This window comes from Zonotrichia albicollis, chromosome 12 (genome assembly GCF_047830755.1).
Source record: "Zonotrichia albicollis isolate bZonAlb1 chromosome 12, bZonAlb1.hap1, whole genome shotgun sequence".
Classification (NCBI taxonomy): domain Eukaryota; kingdom Metazoa; phylum Chordata; class Aves; order Passeriformes; family Passerellidae; genus Zonotrichia; species Zonotrichia albicollis.
In genome coordinates this window covers 11,278,083-11,300,962 of record NC_133830.1, presented here as the reverse complement: position 1 = coordinate 11,300,962, position 22,880 = coordinate 11,278,083, and the positions used below count along the sequence as shown (strand labels likewise).

General features: G+C 40.3%; 1 protein-coding gene across 2 annotated transcripts in view; it reads right to left on the bottom strand.

Annotated features, from left to right (window-relative positions):
* Window positions 1–1,378: 1,378 nt before the first annotated feature.
* Window positions 1,379–22,880, bottom strand: part of EEFSEC (eukaryotic elongation factor, selenocysteine-tRNA specific) — a 125,442-nt gene continuing 103,940 nt past the window's right edge. For both annotated transcript variants that reach the window (XM_005485408.4, XM_074549792.1), the window contains exon 7: window positions 1,379–7,399. In XM_005485408.4, coding sequence (XP_005485465.2) covers window positions 7,215–7,399 — 185 coding nt within the window. In that variant the 3' untranslated portion in view covers window positions 1,379–7,214. The remainder of the gene's footprint in view (window positions 7,400–22,880) is intronic.

Here is a 22,880-nt window from a genome sequence, read left to right as displayed (position 1 = left end):
TCCAAACTGCCAGTCAAAGCTTTAACATCTTAATACACAGCATGCTCTAATTAAAATTTCTAATTAAGGGGGAAAAAAACCACCCCAGACTAACCAGCAAAACTAATGTTGCAAATTAGCAAGCCTTGTGTACAAATTGAAGGTGGTGTTTGCTGCTCTTTCACAGATGACTTTAATGTTTGTATTTTAAGCAAATTGTGGACAAAGTTATCTCAAGTTCACTTCTGCCTGTTTTAGTAGTGGGACACAAGTACTAATTCCTACATGAGCCTTCTCTGTTAGGGTGGGGGGCAATCCACAGACAATCCATTTAAGAGCCTTCCTTTGAAAGATGGACAAAACTGAATATGGACCACATGGACAAACTCTGTCTGCAAAGATGAAGTTATGACAGATTTCCTCTTACTTTTGTCGCAGGAAAGAAATGTTCTGAGGAGCCCAAACTACCCTCAAGGCTGGCAATGCCAGGCTCATCAGTGCCCTTCACATGGCAGCAAGGGAAATGTGGGAAGAGAGCCACAGTCTGAGGACTCGGGTGCACCCCTGTGACATCCCACACGTGGCAGTGGACAACTGACCAAACTCCTTCTCCCACTTTTGTACCCATCGGTTGGGCATCCATTCACTGCACAAACACATAAGTGAGTGCAAGTTGTACATAATGATGTGGCTTTGAAATACACCATATATCAAAAGCAAAAGTTGTCAAATACTGTCAGCACTTGGTACTGAGAACTCAAAATACTTTGCAAGATCTTGTCTCAGTACTGATCTCACAGCAACTTCAGCTTTAAAAGAATTTGTGTGTGTTAAACTGTGATGCTTAAAGATTTATGTACCTGTTGTAACAACAGAATTATGAAATAAATGTGCTCAGATACAACAGTTTAAGGTCCCTACAAATACATTTCAGTCTAAACCCATGCCTCTCATTGAGTTCTGTGTTCTTGACAGTTCTATTTTCATTCCAAACTGGAAAACCTGTGTGTTCCTCCACTGTTCTAAATCCAGACCTCTGCCTGAAACTGCCCAGTCATGCCATGCTTTGCCAGATGGAAAATGAGATTTAAGCTCAATTTAGAACTGGATGGAGACCGAACTGTCCACTCACCCAGTGGGGTTCTAGGCACAGATCAATCTTCACAGTTAAAAACAACATAACCCCCCAACACTGAGGTATAGAGTGATTTGCATTTGTTTCAGAACAAAATTCTTCTCTTGCCAGAGCTTTCCAACAATCTTTTTAAAAGACAAGATGACCCAAAACCATCCTTTCCTTTTCTCTTCCACATTCATCAGCAATTGAAACCTACCTTAGTTCATATAAAGACAAAACAAATAAGATGCACATGAGAAAACACACTTCTCAGATGCCTGATTTTTGGAGGAAATAATTTTATTATATTATTATATTATATTTATTTTAAGAATAGTTATTCTTGTACAAAAAGTAACTAAGTACCTGCATTTCTACTGTCCTCACAAACAGCATGACCAGCATTCTGCAGAAAAAATTTCCCATATCCATTTAACAGAGCTGGGCACCAATGTATATAATATTTCAGTAACTTAACAGGGCCTAGAAGAGCTTCTGAAAGACCTTGATCTTTCCAGTAACACAACTATGTTCTCAGAGATTGCAGAGTTCAAGTCAGCTTTGGTTGAAGTGAGGCCCAAGAAAGAAAACTAGATGATGGATCGCTTACTTAAGCAAAATCTAAAAAATTTAGGCAAAACTTCTGTGTGAGGTCTAAGTTTCAGCTTGTCCTTGTGGAATGCTGCTTTGGGAATGAATTCACCATGAGGGCATGGATCACTCCTAACTGTCAGACTCAAGTTATAGGCACTAAAATATCAGTTTTCACAGAAAATAGTATAGAAGAATCAACTCCTACACATCTGAATGGGGGCCATGTACAGCCTAATAAAAGCAATTTTGTGGTCCAAAAAGGATGGAGTCTATCTGATTGACATGAACAAGGCCCTCGAGAAATCTCAGAATGATCAACCAAAACACAAGAAAACTGCATGACTCCCACTCAAAGGAGAAGAAATTGATCTAAACAGAACATGCTAGAGCTAATGAACAGCCCAGCTTTCTGAAAGGATCAAAAGTAACCAGATCAGTTTAGCCAAAATGCAGTGCAGGGGTGTTAGCAGGCTCCTCATTCACTGCTGGGGTTGTCAGTTTAGCAGCACTTGATCCAGACCTCAAATTACCTTTTGGTTAAGAAACATGCACTAGAACAGGCAGGACTGGCAAGGACTCAATAGTCAAAAGGACAGTCTCATTTTAATGGATGTGCCTTGCAAAGCAGTGCAGGGTTGAGATTTACCAAAGATCTTGCAGTATTTTCTGATTCTGTTCAATGAGTTCCTTTCACAACTGACTGTGAAATACAAAAATATAAGAATTTGATACATTCTCTCTTCTGTCTTCTACCAGAAAAAGTACACAAATGCATATCAGAAATTTATAGCTTAGATGCCCCTTAGAGGACTCACCTTTGACAAGCAACACTTTCCTGGAGGGGGAAGTGGATGATCCAAGTCTTGCAGACTGATTACACCATCTTGGAAAAGCACTTGCACCAGACACACAAATGGAAATAAAAACTGTAACACTTACTGAGGAGTGGAAACCCAACAACTGGAACTTCAACCAGCACAGTATGCACAGCAGATGTGAGCAAGACTCCATGTTCTGGCATTGACAATGGGAAATAAGCAGATCCACTGTAATCTTTTTCCTCATATATTGTCTACAGTGTAAACTGGTGCTTTTAACCTGTTTTTGCACAGAACAGCAGGAGAATTTGTGGGGAATCCCAGAGGACTTACAGTATCTTGTTTAAACTCAGCCTCCCCAAGCCCCTGGATTCCTTCTGGGTGCTCATCTAGCAAAACTGGCCTTGCCACAGATTGCAGTCCTAAAGTCCTTCCCTTTCTCCAGGCTTGGCAGGCTAGCTCCCAGTACTAGACACTATCTTAAAATAATTCTATTTATATCCTCAACAAGTTTGTTTAAAACTCATGTGTTTGTAAATGAAGAGCTTTCCAGCTCACTGTGGATACTAAACTAAAAGGAAAACATGAAGGGGTTTTGAAACTGCTAATAAGGTAGCATTCCTCTGCTGCCTTTCATCCCTCATTTCACAAGATCCCAGAGCACTTTGCAGATGTAAACACAGAGCTGCTCTCCCAGCACTGAGAGGCAAACAGTGCTGGGCTGGACTGTGCCTTCACCACTGCATCACCCCACAAGCCGTGACGGGCTCTCATTGTGCTTTACCACCCCGTGGCTGTTCAACTGCAGAGTCCAACAGGCAAGGAGAGTGCTATTGCCCAGAAATAGATGCCTTGTACACACCAAGAACTGCCCTGGTGCAAATGGTTCACTTTTCCATAGTCAATTACTTGCAACTAACACAGGATTTAAGAGACAGAGCTATTTTCAGCTGAGCCAGAAACAGACACCGAAAGGACACTGGTGCCTCAGGCTTTGGTCAACAGATTGGAGTTGATGGCTCTGTCCCAGACATTAAATGCATTGTAGTTTTTAACAGAAGCTGTTCTTTAAGAGCTGTGTTGCAAGCCTGATGCAAACCCTTCAGTCTCAGTTCCAGTGCAAACCCCATTTTTAGGAGGGGAGACTCGGCTTTGATTCCAAGCAAAGGATGCCACCTACTGAATCCTTGCTACCATGAGCACAGCTTTGACCCTCCTGGCTCCAGACCTCTGGCATGATCACAAGCCAGACTGCAGTCCCAAAATAAATTCCAAGGAAAAGTAGAAAACAGGCTTGTAAAAATGAAGCTTTTCTCCCTGCTACTCTCTCCACAGCCCGAAGATGTATTACTCACCAAACATCTGCACAGCCGTAATAATTTCTAGTTTTGCAACACTGACAACCTTAGGAGTATTAAAAAAACTCCTTACATCTTTATTCCATTTTGGATTCATTATAATACAGTCTGACAATATATGCTAGTACAGTACATTCTGCAACATTTAACCCCTGCTCCCAGCTGCCGTTCTTAACTTCACGGCTTAATGACACAGAGTCAGTAGATCACAATATGACCCTGTTAATATTTTTTTAATGCCATTTTTACAAATTACAGCATAATGCACTGATTATGAGGATGAAAGGAAAGTCTCTACGTCTGTCTGGAAACCAAATAAAAGAATGTTTGAACATCTGTTCATCCTACAAATGTCTTTTAAAGCTTTGATTTTCCCATAATCATTTTGTTCCACCATTTCACCCTTTTTCGAATGTGTATCCAACAGCCTCAGGACAGTAGCCAGAGATCTGCAGTAATAGCACATTATAATCAAAGTTCTTGGGCACACTTAGGTTCTCCCTTTAGAATTCTACATTGGGAGAAACACAAAACCAAACCCCAGTCTTCAACAGATCCCTCCCCAGCTGCGTGCCCTACACAGACCTCTGCAGCAGGAGCTAAATGAGAGGATGAGGCTTTGTGACAGGGGCTTTCGGCAGAGGATTCCAAGGCACAAGGGCAGGGCAGGAGGGCAGGGGAAGGCACTGCCTGCTCCGGTGGGTCCATCAGAGCTGCCCAGGGTCAAAGCCTGAACAGAGGATGCACACAGGAGCTGGGATGAGCTGCAGACTCATTCTTCCCCTCTCACTGGGCTCCAGCAACATCCTGGGAGTCCTGCCATGGGGCAAGAGCAGAGCCAGAGCAGGGAGAAGCAATGAGCAAAGAAGGAAATGGGAGCACTGAGGAAGAGATTAGGCACTGAGCACTGAGAAGATGGAAGAAAAATGCCAAGCTAGTGTGCTAGTCTGGAAATGAAATGGAAGACAGGAGGGAGATTTTAAAAATATGTTTACAAGAGACTGGATGAGAAAGGGATGTAGGTCCAGCTCTGGAATTATTGCTGCTCAAGTAAGTACCCAAGCAAATAAACCATGGGACTCCCTGCACTGGAGCCCTCTCAGCCAAGCAGAGGACTGCAAATCTAAGTGTTCAGGGTTAATGAGTTTTCAAAGGGATCAAGTTCCATAACAACAGACTCACTGATCCTGTTAAGGGCAATTCACGGTGTTGGGGGGAACACATTCATCAGGTAGGCTTTTGTGAAAATACACACCCCCATTTACACTGACAACCTCCTCTCCAGAACTACTCAAAAGTGTCTTAGAAATGAGAAAAGACAAAATCCTTTAAGTGCAAGGAAACAACTCTGGAAGCACCTTTCCCTGATCACTCCCCTTTTCTTTCCAATACTCCAAATTAGCAACCCATTTAAAATTTGGCAAGGACACTAGAACTATAGAGATACAAGTATAAGTTCCTTAATAACCAGGAGCATTTAATTAGGTTTTTTATACCCATAATTAGACTAACCTGGGATGAAAGTAACACTGTTCTGTTCCTTCAATGTCATCTGTTTCTCTGCTCATCACTGCAGTATCTTAGGCAGAGGTAACAGTGCAGAGTACAAAACATGATTTGATAAAGGCTTAAAAGAAAGATAACATTATAAATATTCTTTCCAAAGACTGCTTTTGGGGGTGTTTGGGAAGGAGAGAGAAATGGGGAGGGAGAGGTGACAGGGGTGTGAAATGCATTTTTTCCATGACAGAAGGAAACATTTTCCAGCAAGGCTGGCAGCACAAGTTCTGTTAAGCTGAAGTTGCCTGCCTAATTCCTCTGGGATCACACTGAAAGCATTCCCCATCATCTTAAGCGATGTGCTAAAGCTTTGCTGGGACTCACTCAGCAGAAACTGTTTGGGATTATTACACAAAGCACTAATTCTGTTCTGATTTAAAGGGGGACCATCAGCCTAGTTTAGACACCAGGCTTGCTCTGTCTCACAAGTGTCCAGCTGTAAATATGCTCTCAACAGCTGATAACTTTGCCATCTGTAGCCACTTTGGCTACCTAGAAATTAAAAGGGAAAGACTGGAAAAAAATCAGGATCATGATGGACTCATGCCCATCAAGGGATAGAATAATAAGATTAATAAGAATGAATGCAGGAATTATTTATCTCCATGTGCAGCACTACATTGTACATATGGTCACCATCTAGAGCTGACTTCAGCAAAGGGGTCACAGGCTGCCATTCAGCATCAACAAGCAGGAACTCTTTTTGTTCAAAAGGCAGGAACCAACATTTGCCATGCTGCCAAGCCTGAGTCCAATTTCTGTTCCAGACTGCAGCTTTCATACCTGTGGAATTGCTGTTAAGTTTTCATGTTAAGGTGTCCTATACTCTGTATGCAACAAGGAAGGGATATTACCATTGCTCTCCTTTTCATGAGCCTAGGACATGAAATTGAGAGAAAAAGCTAAAGCAGCCATGAAATCCCTATTAAAAACTAATGGTTTCTAAAGCATCTTGGAGACACTCATTTTACAAGGCTTATGCAGCAATCTTCTACCATTATTTTAATGAAACAAAGCCCTTGACTGTTTCCAGAGGCAACTTTTTCTTTCACACACAAAAGGCATTTTGGTTACAAAAAAATAAAAAAAGGAAAAAGAAAACAATTATGGAATAGGATTCATTGCAGAACAGGCAGGAAAATAAAAAAAGTTACATAAAATGTCTCTGAAGATAAATTCTGAACCTTTGGAACAGCAAACAGAACAATTAAGACTCTCAGCTACACAGATCATTATATTTAATATGAAAAACATTTGTAGATATAAACTGTATTTATAAAAAACATCCATACCATCTCTCAGATAGCATCTTACACATTTGCAACTGAAGGAATGTGAAACATCCATTTTAGCTTTCACCTATTAAACAGTATGCCTTTGGTCTGCCACTTTGCTCAAGGAAGTAAGCCTAGAATAATCAGCTTCACTTTGTGGATCACATGAAATTCACATCCTGACTTGGTGGCAAACTTCTAAATCAAGAGAAACTTCACCACAATTATCCAGGCAAACAGTGCAATTAGAATGTGCACCCAGGGTGCTCCTCTGGCAGGTGGGCCAGATGAGATGCCACAAAGATGCACATCACAGAAATGACAAAATAAGCAAATCTGAACAGAACAATACGAGACTGCAGAGATGTTGGAAGGGAGCACAGTCAGCACAAGCTTCCAGGCTCTGTTTGTGAGGAAAGAACAGGTCTAATGTGTTTGGACAAGAAACACATTCCAACTCAATGCATTTCAGGGTCTGGACTTCAAGGTGTAATCAAAGGCCTCTCTTGTTTCCTCAGGACTGAATCATTTTCTTCTGTGTGTCAAAAACATATCTTTTAAAGATAAGAGAGATAGTAACAGGTTGGGCTGAATCATTCTTGCTGCTTTCATCCTCTTTGTTCATATCCCCCTTCCCTCCCTTGGATTTCTTCTTGGAGGCAGCAGTTAGCAGCATCTTGGTGTCTGGCTTCAGCCCATCTGTAAAAGAGCAAGAACACACATGAATAACACACACAACATCACATTTCAGAGAACTAGGAAAAATGAGCAGGCATGTCTTCAACTGAAATCAACCAAAAAAAATAAAGTAAATCAAATGCATTAGGGAAGTCAAATTTCTGCATAAGACTCCTGCAGTATGGTAGTTTACACAGAAAATAAGAGAAGTCTTTAAACAAAGTTCATAACAGTGATACCACAAATCCAGTGCAGTATCCTGAATCCTTCAGTGTCCATCTACAGCTTTTAAAGTATTAAACACAGGCAAGAATTTAAACAAGCCAGACCAGCTTGCCTGGTCTAAGTCTTTTACTTGGCAGGCCTTTCCTTTTATTTAGACACATACGCAAAGTTTCTTGTCATCACTAAGAATATTTACAAAAATATAAGTCATGAATAAAAAACAACTGGTAAAACACTAAAATTACAGAGAGTCACAAGGCTCAGAAGATTCTTGAATTTCTTTAAATCTATTTTACCTTGATTTACCTGAAGCACACTGCTTCTTTATAACTTACACTTTGTAAATTATACAGGTTTTGTGTTTGTTTTTGCTTATTGTGGTTTTGTTTTTATTTTATTAAGACAAAGTATTTGCTAGGGATTTCAACTTGCACTGCTTATTGCTTAGGGGCATAAGAATTAAGCTGCATAGTATTTTGGGGATCTATTTCTCCAGGCATTTGTGCCAAGCAAAAATATTTGTCCTTTTCCTCCTAAACAGCCAGGGTTTGTTACACCTTTATTTTTTCTTATAACTCAACACACTGGTAACATTTTAGATAAGAAAAGCAAGATAGAAAAGTCCAAGAAACGCTGTAAAACAAGAGAATCGCAGCTCCTAAAAGACCACTCCTGAAGAAGCATAAAGCAGAAAACAAACTCCTCCAAGCTTTTCCAGTGCCACCTGAATATGCTACAATGTGGTTTTCAGGCATTGGGCCAAAGTCAGTTCAGGTATTTTTAACCTGCGGTGTCACATAACCTTATCTCAAACACTTAATCAGCCTCTCTCCCTTCATACTGAAATTCAGATGCGGATTCTCGTATCACGGCCTGACAAAAAGATTGAGATGCTTATGATTTACTGGAGACAGGAGGTCTGCAGCACAGGTGAACTGCTCCAGCTCACACACATCCAGGGCCACTCTCAGCTGATGGCAGGGGGACACAGCCCCAGCTTCTCATCTTGCTGTGTCAGGGAGCAAATTGTCCCAGCAGCATTCCCAGTGCACGGCCAAGGGAAGGGAGGAGATGAGGAAGTGTTGGAGCAAAACCAGGAAGCTCCCAATTGCCATTTCACAACCAGAGGCTGTAAACCATCCCTAAAGCCCTGCACTGGGGAGACTTTCACAGAGAGACAGGTCTTTATTTGGAACAAAACAAAAAAACAAAGAAAAAACACAACAGCAACAAAACAACACAAAAAACCAACCCAAAAAAAACCAACCAGAAACCAAACCAAACCAACAAACAAACAACATCCCCCCCCCAAAAAAAAAACTCAATAAAAAAGAAAAAGACAGGGAAAAAAGTGCAACAGTCCAAAAGAGGAGAAAATCAACCTGCTATGTATATAACTAAATAAATTACAGCCCTCACTAAGGCTGCAGGAGTCCAGCATCAAGCACAATCAACTTTGTACAGTTCTGCAAGATCATGCATTTCAGTCATGGCAGCTGCTGTTTTCTCTTTCCAGATGGCAGGACACAAAAAAAGCAATGATTATTTCATTGTGAAAATAATTGAGACTGTTCTTCCTTGATGGCTGAGAAGTCTGATAATGACTATCTTTGCACACGTAAGGTTCAATTAATCAAACTAGGTAATACGGTGTGGCGGGACCACATATTTATTATATTATTTTATTACTTTGTAGAGTCATGTTTGATGCAGCTGTTTCGATTTTTTAATTGGATGCTTTCATATAAATCCCATTAATATCATTACTCTTACAATCACTCCATCTTCACTACGAAAAATAATTTATCACTACATGAAAAGCAACTTATTTCCTATTTGGAAAGCTCTGAGACCATTGTGGGTGCTGCTAGAAAAAAAAATTAGCAACAGTCAAAAAAGGGGAAAACAAAGACACCAGAGACAGTGATCTCACACAGCCCCACTCACTACCTTTGCAGAATTCATTTAATATTTTATGCTTTCTACTGTTTTGATCAACCTAATTGTAACTGTCCCTGCACAGGGTTTCCTCTGCTTTCCTGAGACGACCATTTATTTTTTGGACAAAGAAACATTTCATTTTGCTTTCTAGTTGGTTTCCCTTTCTGGGTCTTATCACTATTACAAATGTTGCTGTTACTGGCACAGCACTGTTTAAGAAAGATGTTTAACTAAATCCTTTCAGAAAGACACATTTTAATTAAAGAAAACAAATCCTAAAACACTTTTATTTATGTTAGCAGGCTTTGCGAGACGCTAATTTCCAAAAAATGGTAATTGGCGGAAAGGAGAGAGGAAGGGAGGAGATGTGGCATTAAAATTGCAGCCAAAATTTCCCCTCATGGGTATCTGAAGAACCCAGGCTGCCTCTGCCCACAGGGACATGGCAGTGTTGGCCTCTCACCCCACAGAGACCCTGGGATGCTGCAGCAAGTCAGGGAATTCTCAGCCACGAGGGTGAAATAACCACTGTGGATAAACTGAGCTTCAAACCCACCAGCGACATCAGCTTGGATGGCCCAGCACAACTGAAACCTGGCACAGCATCTGTGGTGCTCAAACAAACATCTCATGTCTGAAAAATTCCGTTTCTGAGAAAAAAGACATGCTGCATGTGGAATTCTGCTGGGGAAAATGCATTTAAAATTGAGCCATCCCACTTCCTCCACCCTATCACTAACTTCCACATAGAAGAAATAAAGGTATACTTCACCTGCAGCACTTAACACCTATTTGGACTAAATAAGGTCTTCCAGGTAAGAGCTTACAGAAAAAATGGCAGAACGTGGCAGTTTCTACCGGTGAAGTGACAGGCTGACAGCCAGAGGCAGCTCAGGTATTATTAAACTCACATGGTATCTAAATTACCTAATCAGATCCCATGGCCCTCATTCTGCAAACAGATTAGGTGGCTGGCATCATACCCTGACAAATGGCATTTTCTGTTTTTCTGCTCTGGTGCCAGCAGGTCTCAGGGCTGAGGAGGCTCTGAGACAGGGAGCAGCACAAAGGGGCAGGCACAGAGAGACAGCCACAATCGGGGTTTCATCTACCTCCGCCGATTTCTCACATTACACACAATGCATACTTTACATTTTACAAAACCAAGGAAATGAAGGGAAATATATCTGTCACCGAAGAAGACATCAGAGCTTTAATAGCTGAAATGACGGATATTTTTAGATGGAGGTCTAGTTTAACTTACTTACATTAAGGGTCTAATCTCTGCTGAACAATAGCTATGTTAGCTTGAACACATAGTGAGAAATCTGTTCCATTAATTAAGTGCTGCCTGTACTACTTGGATTTGTAGCAAATGTTAATAGATTTTTTTTTCTTCCTCTGTTGGACAATTACTTTATTTTGCCAAGTTGCTAATGGATTAAATTGAAAAGGTCCATGAGTTAAAAAAAAGACTTTAGCTTCAAAGTTCTAAAAAATGCCTTGCATACAACAATGGAAAATACCTATGTATTAATATTATTAATGGGCCATCCTCAAAGGCACATAAGATATGTGAAGGCTTAGCAAATTCATTCCTTCCCATCAAAATCATGTCTGTGAGAAGTGCCCAGAAAAGGTCTTATGCAAAATGTACTTTTAGCATCCACTAACTCAGGTTAGATATGAAAATCTAGTTGCAAAACAGTGTAATTTACTTCATTCTTTTCAACTACTATTAATAATTACCAGATAAAAATACAGACTCTAATATTATTTGTCTCAGAACGGCCTGAAGGATTTAGTCCCAATTGATCCATTTGTAAGCGATATTAATAAAAAAATGCATTTTCAATTCAAATGAAAAGCAATACCAAATCAGGGAAAACTATTTCCAAGTCTAAAAACAATTTCACATGCACAAAATAAAGGAAAACCACAGTATTTTGTACAGTTTTCACAAATAAAAAGCTAACAGCATAGTGATTTGCAGTATCTTACACAGTTAAATGAATGGCAGTGTCGAATTTTACAATTGTTCACATAAGTAGTTTGCTTAGAAACACACAGATTTTAACCACTTCATACTGTAGAACTCTGGACACCTTCTTGTGTATAGATTAAAATCCAGCTTTATCTATAAACAATGAATTCAGCTCCCTCCCTGCAGGGCAGTGACTCCCATGGACACAGGTTCTGCCCCTGAGCCCCTCCCTGGAGCTGCTGTGCCCAGGATGGGCTCCACAGAGCCAGCCTGGAATGCCAGCCCCAACACAAATCACACACCCACACACAGCACCTAATCAGGCTCACTTCTGCTTTGTTTTCACGCCTGCTTCAGCTGGAAGGAGGATGAAAGCTGACACAGTATCTGCTCCTCTAATTCCTTTTGCTCACCCAACAGCAGGGTGAGCAAGGAGCACCTCTGTGCTTTTGCCCCATATAAATGTTTATTTCATCTGTTACCTGTAACCTTGGATTATTCTTTGCCTTTTACACTTTTAACTTCTCCATTACACATCCTCCTTCACTTAATATTGTCATTCCTTATCAACACCCCTTGTCAGATTTGTTGACTTTTTTCCTCATAAACCTTCTGCTTCCCTGCTCCTTCTATAGGTCTCCAAGAACAGTCCCCATTCTTTCTTTCTAAACTCCAGCTCCTCCTTCCTTGACTCACAACTGCGCTTGCTATTCAGCCCTTCAGAATTTTTATCTCTCTCTCCCCCTTTTCCAACTTAACTTTTCAGATTTCCCAACTATGCATTTCCATTTCCTATTTTCACAGTTCTCTTCAATATTTAGGAATAGTCCTGTCTCCTTCAAAGCTAATGAAACATTGTGTTTGAATGCAAGATTTTAAAGACTGAATGCCAGACACACTTTAGATGAGAAGCAAGATAATACAGTATCTCCTTGTAGCCCAGCCAGAGACAGGAGCAATTTTTAAGCAACTGATAACCCATCATTGAAAACAGGTGTAATAATATAGGTGCTGGGCAGGCTTTCCAGCACAGCCAGGGACAATAATTTATTTTGCTGAACTTCAACAACTCCCTTCTCTTGTGCACACTTGTAAAAAAAAGACTATTACAAACTATGCTGGTGAACATCGAAGTATCTGCATGGATGATTACACAGTTTTCTTACAGCATAAGAATTGTAATGGGGGAAAAAAGAAATCATGTTAAAAGCTTTCAATGCTCCCAATTAATGAGAACTTTGCTTTCAGGCCAAAATGAAAAGTTCATCCTACCCTGCACTGGTACTTGCCATGGTTTGCTGGAAAAGTGCTGGCTCAGGATCCGCACCATGCTGTTAGGAAAAAGCACACTGAGGCTACACCAGCAGCTACCCTGGGAATAGAAAATATTCCTTTCTTCATTACTTATTAAGAAATTGCTGGACTATTCTTGACTTGCTGATACTATTGCCAAACCTCCCATTCCATTCAGGAATTTACAAGCAGAATTTCAGTGGGAAACTGAACTTGCTTCTCCCTTCTGTAAACAAAATATCCTATTCCCTTTCTTTGAATGCTGCAGGTAGAAGACTCAGCTACAAACAACTTCTTGTTTCCTGTCAACACTCAAAAGTTAAAAATGGACTGAACATCAGAGAACAAGTTAACGCTGCATATTTGACGTCGGAAATAATTTTTATCCGAGGCAAACGTAACCTTTTAATATGACAGGCAGACATTTTTCTTTCCTCCCAAGGGAAGGAAAAAAAGAGCAAAACTTGAAAGAGGCAAAGTGTTGGGGATAATCCTCACTCACAATGGATTATTCGTAACAGCTGGTTTGCACAATTTCAGGATTTCCTCAAATTGAACTCTCAGAACCTGAACCCTAATTACACAGTTAGAGAGTGTGTGCCTGCATCAACTCTTGCTAACAGAGAGTACAAAAGCTGGTTGACCTGAAAATCAGAAATAATTAGAGGCCCAGATGGAGACGTCCATGCCACAGTCTGATGCAGAGGGGCTTCACCAGAGAGTGTACAAAAATCAGCCTCTCCCTCAGCTTACTGCAAGGATGGACCACTGAAAGGAAACAGAAACTTTCTGCCAGTACTGCAGGACTCAAGAATCCTGTATTTAAGCACAACACAATTAAAAACCAATTCATTTTTCTTTTCTTGCAACAGAGCTATATATATTTATCCATCCTTAGAAATATCCATTCTTAAAAAAAACATAGCTACCTGTGTCCAAAGAAAGGTAAAAAGCTCATATAGAGTAGTACTCTCATTTGTTTCACATTCTGATTAACTTTAAAATAAGAATAATAAATTTATCATTGGTTTGCAGCAAAATTAATAGAAATACCAGTGTTATAAGAACTGATTCTCAGAGTCCACCATACACTAGAAAGCACATCAGCAGTTCTACAAAACTTTCTATGCACCCTAAGAACTTGAAAAGCTCATGTAATATCTCCAAAGTAACACCCTGGAATTTTGATTTAAACAAAAGGCAGAAGCATTCCAAAATGAGAGGATCTGTTTGCCCAGCCTCTCCTCTGCAGCCAGGCAGAAAGAACAAGAACGACAAAATACAACATCCTGCTGCTTCAACTACTCCTCACACCAGTTAGCAACTCTGCTTCTCTTCCCCTCTCCTAAAGATACCCCAAATTCTACCTTTTGACTTTATTAATGCAATTTTGCACCTTCAATATCCCAGCAAAAAAAACCAAACCAAAAGCAAAAACCTACAAAACAAAAAAACCCCAAACAAAAACCAAACCCCAAACCAAAAAAGCCCCCACATGATCAGGAAAAACAAGATCTCTGTATCCATAAACACTATAATAGGAGCCTCAAATGCACCACCCTACACCCAGCGGCCTGGATGATGGGTCATCTAGAGACTGCTGATCCTGTCTAGCTTGGCATCCCATCAGCCTCTCATGAATGTTTTGTGCTTTAGAAAGAGCAGGGGTGGAAATGTGTCCTGAGCTAACTGGAGCCCAGGATCAGGCAGGAATTCTCTACCTGACATCAGAGTCAACACCTATAAACATTTTCTAGGCAGAACATTTAAGTTCTCTTACAGGAGCAAATCTACTCTGTTCCTAGCTGTTCATCACCACAATAACAAATATAATATGATTACCAAGACCTTTTCAGTGTAATAGTTGACCAGAGATTCACTCAAGAAACAAGGGATACATACTCCTTTTCTTGCTACCCTCAGGAGCTCAGGATTTCAGCCTCAATTACTTCCACAGAAGAGGCAATGAATTTTACTTATGTAAATCCCTTCATAATTCTCCAGTAATTCTATTTTGAATTCACACCACCTTTTCCACATCTCTTGTCAGCTCTCTCAAATATTCTGCTACAGTTCCAAACTCCAGAGAAGAGTAATTTTTCTCTTCTGGCCAGCACAAGATCAGTTATTATCACCTTGCCTGGCTTGTGAATATTAATAGGGCTACAACAAGAAGTTGGCCAGGGAGCAACCAGCCTCCAAGAAGACAAGAAAGGGGACTCCTCCCTCCCAAATGTGCTAAATCCTCAGCATGGTATTTGGGATCTACGCAAAACATCCATAATTCTTTGTTTGATGACAGAGACAAGGAAAAAAAAATTCTTACAGCGACTTTGAGCAGAAGTAGATGGCCCCATGTCCCAAGCAAACAGTGTTGTGACAGCCAGCCTGCATCAGCAGCACTATTCCTGCAGGCTCAGCATGGCAGACTGCTTGGAAATCCTTCACAAATAAAACATCTTCCCATAAATTGGGGAACAGCTGCCCTATACCACATCAGAGAAGGCTGCAGCTCAGTGGTGAGCAGGATTGAGTCTTGTGTATCAATTTAAGTTTATACAGGCTTTTGGACTGAGAGATATTATTATAAGAAGTGGTACTACTGGAAATAACATGGATTTCATTATGGGCTCCTACTTCGCAGGGAAAGAGCCAATCTTCCCTGATGAGGAAGACAGAAGCTGTTTTAATTTAAGCAGCTGACCTGGGTGAAGTTCAGGCTGAAGCTGTATTTGGAAAACTCTCCCATCAAGCTGGACACAACCCTTTCAAGCTCAGTGCCAATTCCACACAATGGCTTGAACTGCGCTCTCTGGCAGTCCTTAAAGGCACATTTTGTATCTTGGCTTTTGCTGCAAGCAATCAAGAAAGAATGCAAGAAAACAAAACTGTTTCCCAAGCACTGTTTGCTGGTGCCATAATTAATATAATCAAACAATTCCACAAATTGCTTCCAATTGCTGGCGTCACTTTCATGTGCAGAGCCAGACTTTCAAAGAAGGGCCCTTCTTGTCCTACATCCTTACACTGGTAACCCCCCTCTCACACAATAGTAAACAAGACCTCACTAAATAGTAGAGGGTAATTTGTACTGTAATAGGTCCCCAAGGCACCATGGACACAATTTGAAATGCCATCTAATTTTTCTTTTTAATTAAAAAAGCAGTTACTATATTTAAACAACAACACAAAAAAGTTCAGAGGGGACAGACTGGAGTTTCCCACAGCTCTCTGGGAGTTTTCTCAAGGTCAGGAAGAGTTTTATAGGCTCAATTGGTACACATTTTTTTCTTTAATTAGTCTGCCATACCTTCTACATGAAGTCAGCGTCTTGATTTTCAGTCTGATATTTTTCATATTGCTAAATGGAGCACAGACTCCAGCACCCCACCGTAGCTGCTGGGTGGGTATCAGTGGTGCACATCCCTGTGCTTCCCTTGCCTGTCCCTTCCCTCTCCTCTCTTCATCCTAAACCTGTCATCCACACTGAGGGGACCCAGCATAACACTGTGCTTTGAGGATGCCATTCATTCAGCTTTCTACTGCTCAATTTCCAGCAAGATGACCAGGATATATTATCTGTTTTCCCAAATTTACATAATACAACCACATTTGTAACCTTGTTTTTCCAAAATAAAATGCAACTATTAAACAGCAGGTACAAATGGACCACTGTCATCTGAAGCCACACAGCAGGACAGATTTCTGAACTTGAAAAATCCCCATCATGTATCACACCACTGCTCTGCATCCATCTCATTACTTAAGTAAATCTACACAAGCCCACAGACACTTTAGAAGCATATTTGCAGTTCCCACCGTCGGTTTGCCAAAATACACCAACATACCCTTCAGCCCTAAATGACAGCATGGAGATGAAGTGACATACTTAACGTCTTCATTTCTTGGCCAGCTGGCCATCCTTCAGCAGAAATCAGCTGAGAGCACCAAACCTGACCCCATTTTATAGGCCAGCCCAGCTGCTGTTGCACAGTGCACCACAACCATTTGCTGGCCAAGTCTTTCTGGAACAACTTCCCTAACAGCAGAGAACTTTCTATCTTGCACTCTTGGAACACAACTATGAGTTGTATGCTCTACAGAGCTTTGTGTTTCTGTGCAGCAGGGACTAACCTTAATACAGGTTACAGGGAGACTCCAGTGCACCATGCTCTAGGTCTAGGCTACACAAATTAAGTGTACACACAATAGATCAACTGTCAGAGCTAAAAGACAACCACCTGATCAAATTTCTGCCCTCAAATCCAACACTGTTCCACTAACCTGGAGGAAATTTTCAAATTAATTTCTGCATGGACTTTCAGTACAGTATCAAGGTTGCAATTATGCCAGCTGATGTATCATACCAACAATTATTACAACTCCATTTTCCTTTGATGGCCACTCAAGGTCCACAGAGCCATTGAGATCATGCCTAAGTGCTGTAGCATACCTGCAGGGTATCACTGGTGCTGTGATTTCAGTCCACACATTCTTCAAGGTCCCTGAAGCAAAAACTGAATGCATGGAAAATGCCCAGTGCATAACAGGAACAACTATGAAAAAATGATGGAACTAATAAGGAATCAAATTACTTATGCATATAAATGTAATGTTGGAAGTTTGGAATTATAGGCAGGCTCTTATATTCAGCAGTAGAAAAATTGCAGGCAGGTCAGCATGAAATACCCAAGACCATTCAAAACACTCAGAATAGTGTCCTGAAATCACAATTACTGTCACTGGATCTCCTAAGCTCTCTCTCTCTTCTGGCAGAGTACTAAGAAACATGCAGACATAAACACAGAGTAGAATCTGGGAGAGTGTATGACAACTGTTATACAGGACAGATTTTCACAACTTTTATTCTTGAGGTAGTCCTTGCTGATTAAATTCTCAGATCAAGAGGAGGAGTATCGCAAACGTGTCCCCAGAGAGTACAGTTAGGTATGCAAAAATAGGAACCACTAAGCACAGGAGCTTTCATAATTTTGAAAACCAAAGAATATCCCTTTGGCACTAAATTTCCATCCAGTGAGGGAGTTTCTCAGCCCAGAGCCACTCAGCAGTGGGCCAGAAGGCACTTTTGATTGTGTTTTTGTCAGCACTCCAGGGCCCATTAAACAGTAAATAAACAAAACCAACAATGCTCAAGCTGTGTGCACCAAGGTGAGCAGAACCAGCTAAAAAAATGTTTTGCATTCAACACAAGAGACTAAAACTTCATCATCCCAGTGAAAAGGGAACAACAACAACACCACATCCTGCAGCAGTGCCCAGGATTCCCTGCAGCAGCCCCTCAGAAATGCATACAATGCAGAAGAGGTCCAGGTTAGCAGACCTGACACAGAATCAAAGGCAATTCATTACAAAGCAGCTCCAAATCAAAGTGCTCGATCCACAGGCCCCTCTGTAATCCTCCCACCTCCCCTGCCACTCTCCATGTGGAGGAGGCACCGAGCAGCCAGTTAAGCTGGACCAACCCCACTGACACATCCCAGGCATCTGCTGCTCAGCCCTGGTCCAGAGTTTAAGTTTGGTGATATTCATCTCTCCCCAGGCTGCCTTTTTAAAGCAATCCTGAACAATGGGACTTCAGAATAAAGACCAAAACATTTAAATATTTTTTTTTTAAAACTTCTAGGCAAGGGCCTTTAAGGCGATTAGAAGGGGAGGGGGATTGGATAGCAGCTTTTGCTTTTTCATGTTATGTATATTGTGTGTAAACAAATATGCAATTTGCTTTAAAAAGATAAGGTGATTAAATTTTTATCGGGCTTGTACTCTGTTGTCACCACAACAAAGAGAATTAGGAGGAGGAAAGAAAGGCCTTTTTATTTGAATTATGCTCTTACCAGAGGTTCTCTACAGCACAGCTGTAAAGCCACTCAATGTTCTCCAAACAGGCCCTTTGATTACATTTTATTCAACTTGTTTGCATTTGGAGCAATCGAAAGGAAAAGAACGCTCCACATTTTGATGTCTTAATGTTCCTTAATACCTTCTTTAATTTATATTAAGCTTCTTAACTAGGGTGATGAATTCTTCAAAAACAATAAAGACCTAGTGCAGAAATCTTCCACACACCATGAAAATTGAAATTATAATGTATTCATGGCTCTTTTTTTGTTATAAAAAACATTATTTAGAAGAAAGATTTAAAGCATACAAAAAAAAATCCCAAAGTTGTATGAAAATTACTTGATCCAGAGAAATAGAGGAAAGTTCAAACTAATTATTACAAGGGAAATAAAATGTTGTAGGAGGTGGAGGAGAATAAACAGCATGAGAGTTTTGGATTACTATGAAGTTTTCAGTCTTTTAATAAACTATAAATTTCTCCTCTATGGCTTTCTACCAGAAAACCAACCAAACAAAAGAAAACAACAACAAAAAACACAAGCAAAAAAATCCACCCACTAAAAATTTGTGTAATTTTGATTTACCAAGACAAAATCAAATGTTTGCCAGTTCTTTTCATTTATTATTCATATACTTCTTCCCTAAAACGACTCTTCACAGTTCCACAGTGTGTTCCCCTCCCAGTGTCTTTCCCAGTCTGCCAAGACAACAGTGACACTGATGATGATGATGATGATGAAGGGGCACTCAAACACCCTCAGATGCAGCAGCTCCATGGGCACACAAGTTCCTGGGTGAGACTCCCAGACTCAAACCCCATCCACAGCAGGATCTCATCAAACACCAGGGAAGGCTGCATGAGAAATGCAAGGGCCACTCAATAACTAGAGGCCACTTGAGGGACAAGACTGGACAGGTTTGCTCTCACAGGTTTTCCAGCTATAGTGGATGCTCAAACACTAATTACCTGGTTCATGTATCAAAACTCAATCTCAACAATTCCAATGTTCTATAAAAAATCCCTCCTGCAGAAAATGAACACAGCTCTCAGTGAAAATCTATTATGGACTTCTATGTACAAATTATGGTCTTTACACACAAAGCAGCCTTAGTAAGGAACATCCAAAAGGAAGTACTCTGTCTTTGCTTCCCAATTTATATACTATTTTACCTTTCTTTTTACTTAAAAGTGGTACATTCTAATTTCACTGCTTTAAGTTTTCAGCAGTACATATGCATCTGCACATGTATAGACACACACCCTTCACTTTGCTCCCCCTTGTTCTCTGCAATAAAAGTCCAGAGGAAAAAAGCAAGCCATGGCTGCTACTTCTCTGACACCAACACAGTGCCCAGAGCTGTGTTGCAGTGACTGGGTGTCTGGGTACTACAGGAGCAGAGAAATGAGCTTTCTAAGTGAATACATAAAATCCTCAAAATATTCTTGAAATAATAGATTTCAAAGAGAACAGACATTTTGATCTGAACAATTGTCAATTTTTGTTGACATCCACTTACTGCTCACCTGACATTCTCAGAGTCATGTTTTTCAGCAAATTCCAGGAAAGCAGAGTTTAAAACCTGCCAATAAAGCCTGCCACATCTACAAAATGTTTGTGGAAAAGCTCACTTAGCTGTACCAGCAATCAACTGGCCACGATAATTAAAACAATTAAAAAATTCACATGCTGCATTTACCACAGAATAAAACAATACTGATCCTAATCTAACACCAATGGCACCCTGGTTGGAACAAGACCTTCCCCTCCTGAACGAGTCACACCAGCACAGAGCAGCAAAACCCAATTCAAGAGTGAGTTTGGATGAACAGATCAAAACTGAAAACAACCTGAGTACCAAGAAATTGCAGACTGTGACTGAGGCAGCACAAACCAGATTTACAGACCACACTGCTGCCTTCTGCTGTGGTGGAATGTTTCCTTCACAACTGTCCTGCAAAGCAATCACTGCTTTTGCAGGAAACAAGAGAGAAAGACAATACAATGCTAATATAAACAGTTATTCAAGCACAATAATTATTGTATAACAGGTAATCAAGGCTTTATCCCAATTATTTCAACTTTCATCTGCATTTTTTAAGGGAGCAAGTACCAAATTTACATATCCAAACCAGTATTTTATGTATGTAACCAGTTAAGTCTTAACTGCTGTGTCTAAAAAAGCTTGTGCCTTTAAGCACAAACGATTCATGAATTTTAATTTGTTTTAAATGTTGAAAAATTCCATCCAAGTAAATTAAGTCAACAAGCCAAACGATGAAGACATGTATCTGGCTTTTATTTAAAAAATAAAAAACTCAAGTCTATAAATTTCTTAGTCACCCACAAATCCTCTAGCAGTAAAAAATGCTTTCCAATAACTAAGTTTTCTGCATTTCTTTTAATTAAGACACTATGCTTTTCATATGCTGGTTGAACACTACCGAGCCTTAACTTGATTCTCTTTGTATTATTTAGCTACAATATTTTTAAATGTTCTTATAGAAATAAATTAGCCAGTGATTATCAGAAAGTTTTGCAGAATGGGACTCTGTAAGCTGCTTCAATATTGTAAATTTCAAAAATGCAATGTCATCAGTCCATTGTACAAATAAAAATGCTTAAAATTTATATAAGCATTATTCTAAAAGTAGCAATTTATTTATATTTCCCTCTGAAGTATCAAGACTTAGTTCGATATTTCCTTGCTTTTTCTCAGTAAATACAAAGACCAGAAATAAAACTTTGAATATAAAAGTTAATGCTTTCTAATAATTACTTTATAGTAGTCAGGCTCCAAACAAACAGCAATGCCCACCAAGTTCAATCTGAGTAGTGATGTTTACAAAGGGCCAGGCACAGTAGGTCAGACTTTAAATGAGATAGCACAAGCTGCAGAGATACAGCGACACAGACCCAGCACATATTAATAACTTTAATGCCTCTATCCATGCCACAGCAATACTTCCATTTTTCTAGGCAAGCACCCAAGGGCTGGGTTTCCTTCCTCTCTGCACTCTTCCTGGGGCACAGACTGTTCTAAAACCCAGTCAAGTAAAATATCAGCAAACAGGTACCTCTGTCCAAGCCCAGGGAAGCAGATCACATTTAGGCTGAAAGAGATTGGCTTTCCTGAACCATCACCCCCAAAGACTCTCTTCATCTTTCTGACATTTCTAGGTGCTGATCACACTGTTTAGAAATAAGATGCAGGCAATTCACAGGGCTCTGATGCAGAAATTATTAACAAGAGTCCTGATACAGGTGGCTGGCTGGAACAGAACAAATTACAGCAACCTAATGGACAAGACTCCCACTGCCAGTGCAAAGCTGTTTGTCTGGGTCCAAATGCAGCTGTGAAAGGGAAAAGGTTTGCAGCTTAAACTGCAGGGTGTAACAACAGCCAATCCAGCTCTGTGGAGTAACAACCTGGATTGGAGAGGCCCTGCACATTTCCAACACACCAGCTCCTCTGACTGCACTGCAAAAACATCTAACCCCCACAAATAAATGCAGTGTTTCCAGGGAGTGCAGTAAAAGGCAGCATTGAAGGAGAGGGAAATAAAATTACAGGAGACGTAATATGATCAGCCAAAACACACAAACAAGAATAAATCAGCCCCATTACCAAAACCACAAAGGCAGCACCTTTGTGATGACTATGGATTTCATTAAGTTCAGGTTCTATACAGTCCATTTCAGGAGTGGGCGTTGTCAGATCTGAAGACTTTTTTCTTGACAAATAATTGTTAAATGTTTGCCATGTATTAAGAAATAAATGTTTATTATATCTAAATTACTCAACACAGGAACATTTTTAGCCTATCATTACAAATAATTTGTAGAGAGACCCAATGAAAGCATAGAATATCTTTTGCCCACTGAGTTTTCCTATAATACTGGATTTTTGAGAGGGGCTAATTTAAGAACTATTCACATTCAAATTACATTTTCTCTGGTAGCTCCGCTACAACTTCCTTGTAGCTCCCATTATGACACTGTTCCAGTCAACTTTGCACTTCACAGCATCTGAAAAGTCATCCAGTAAAAGGAAACCCCCATCCCTTCCCATACGCATCTGTGCTCTCCATTTTGAGCTCTGATGTCTCCAGTTATTGCTCAGGGCAGAGATGATCAACTGCAGGTTCTATGATGGCAACCAAGAAGCCACGTACAATTCCAACAGCTGTTACTGATT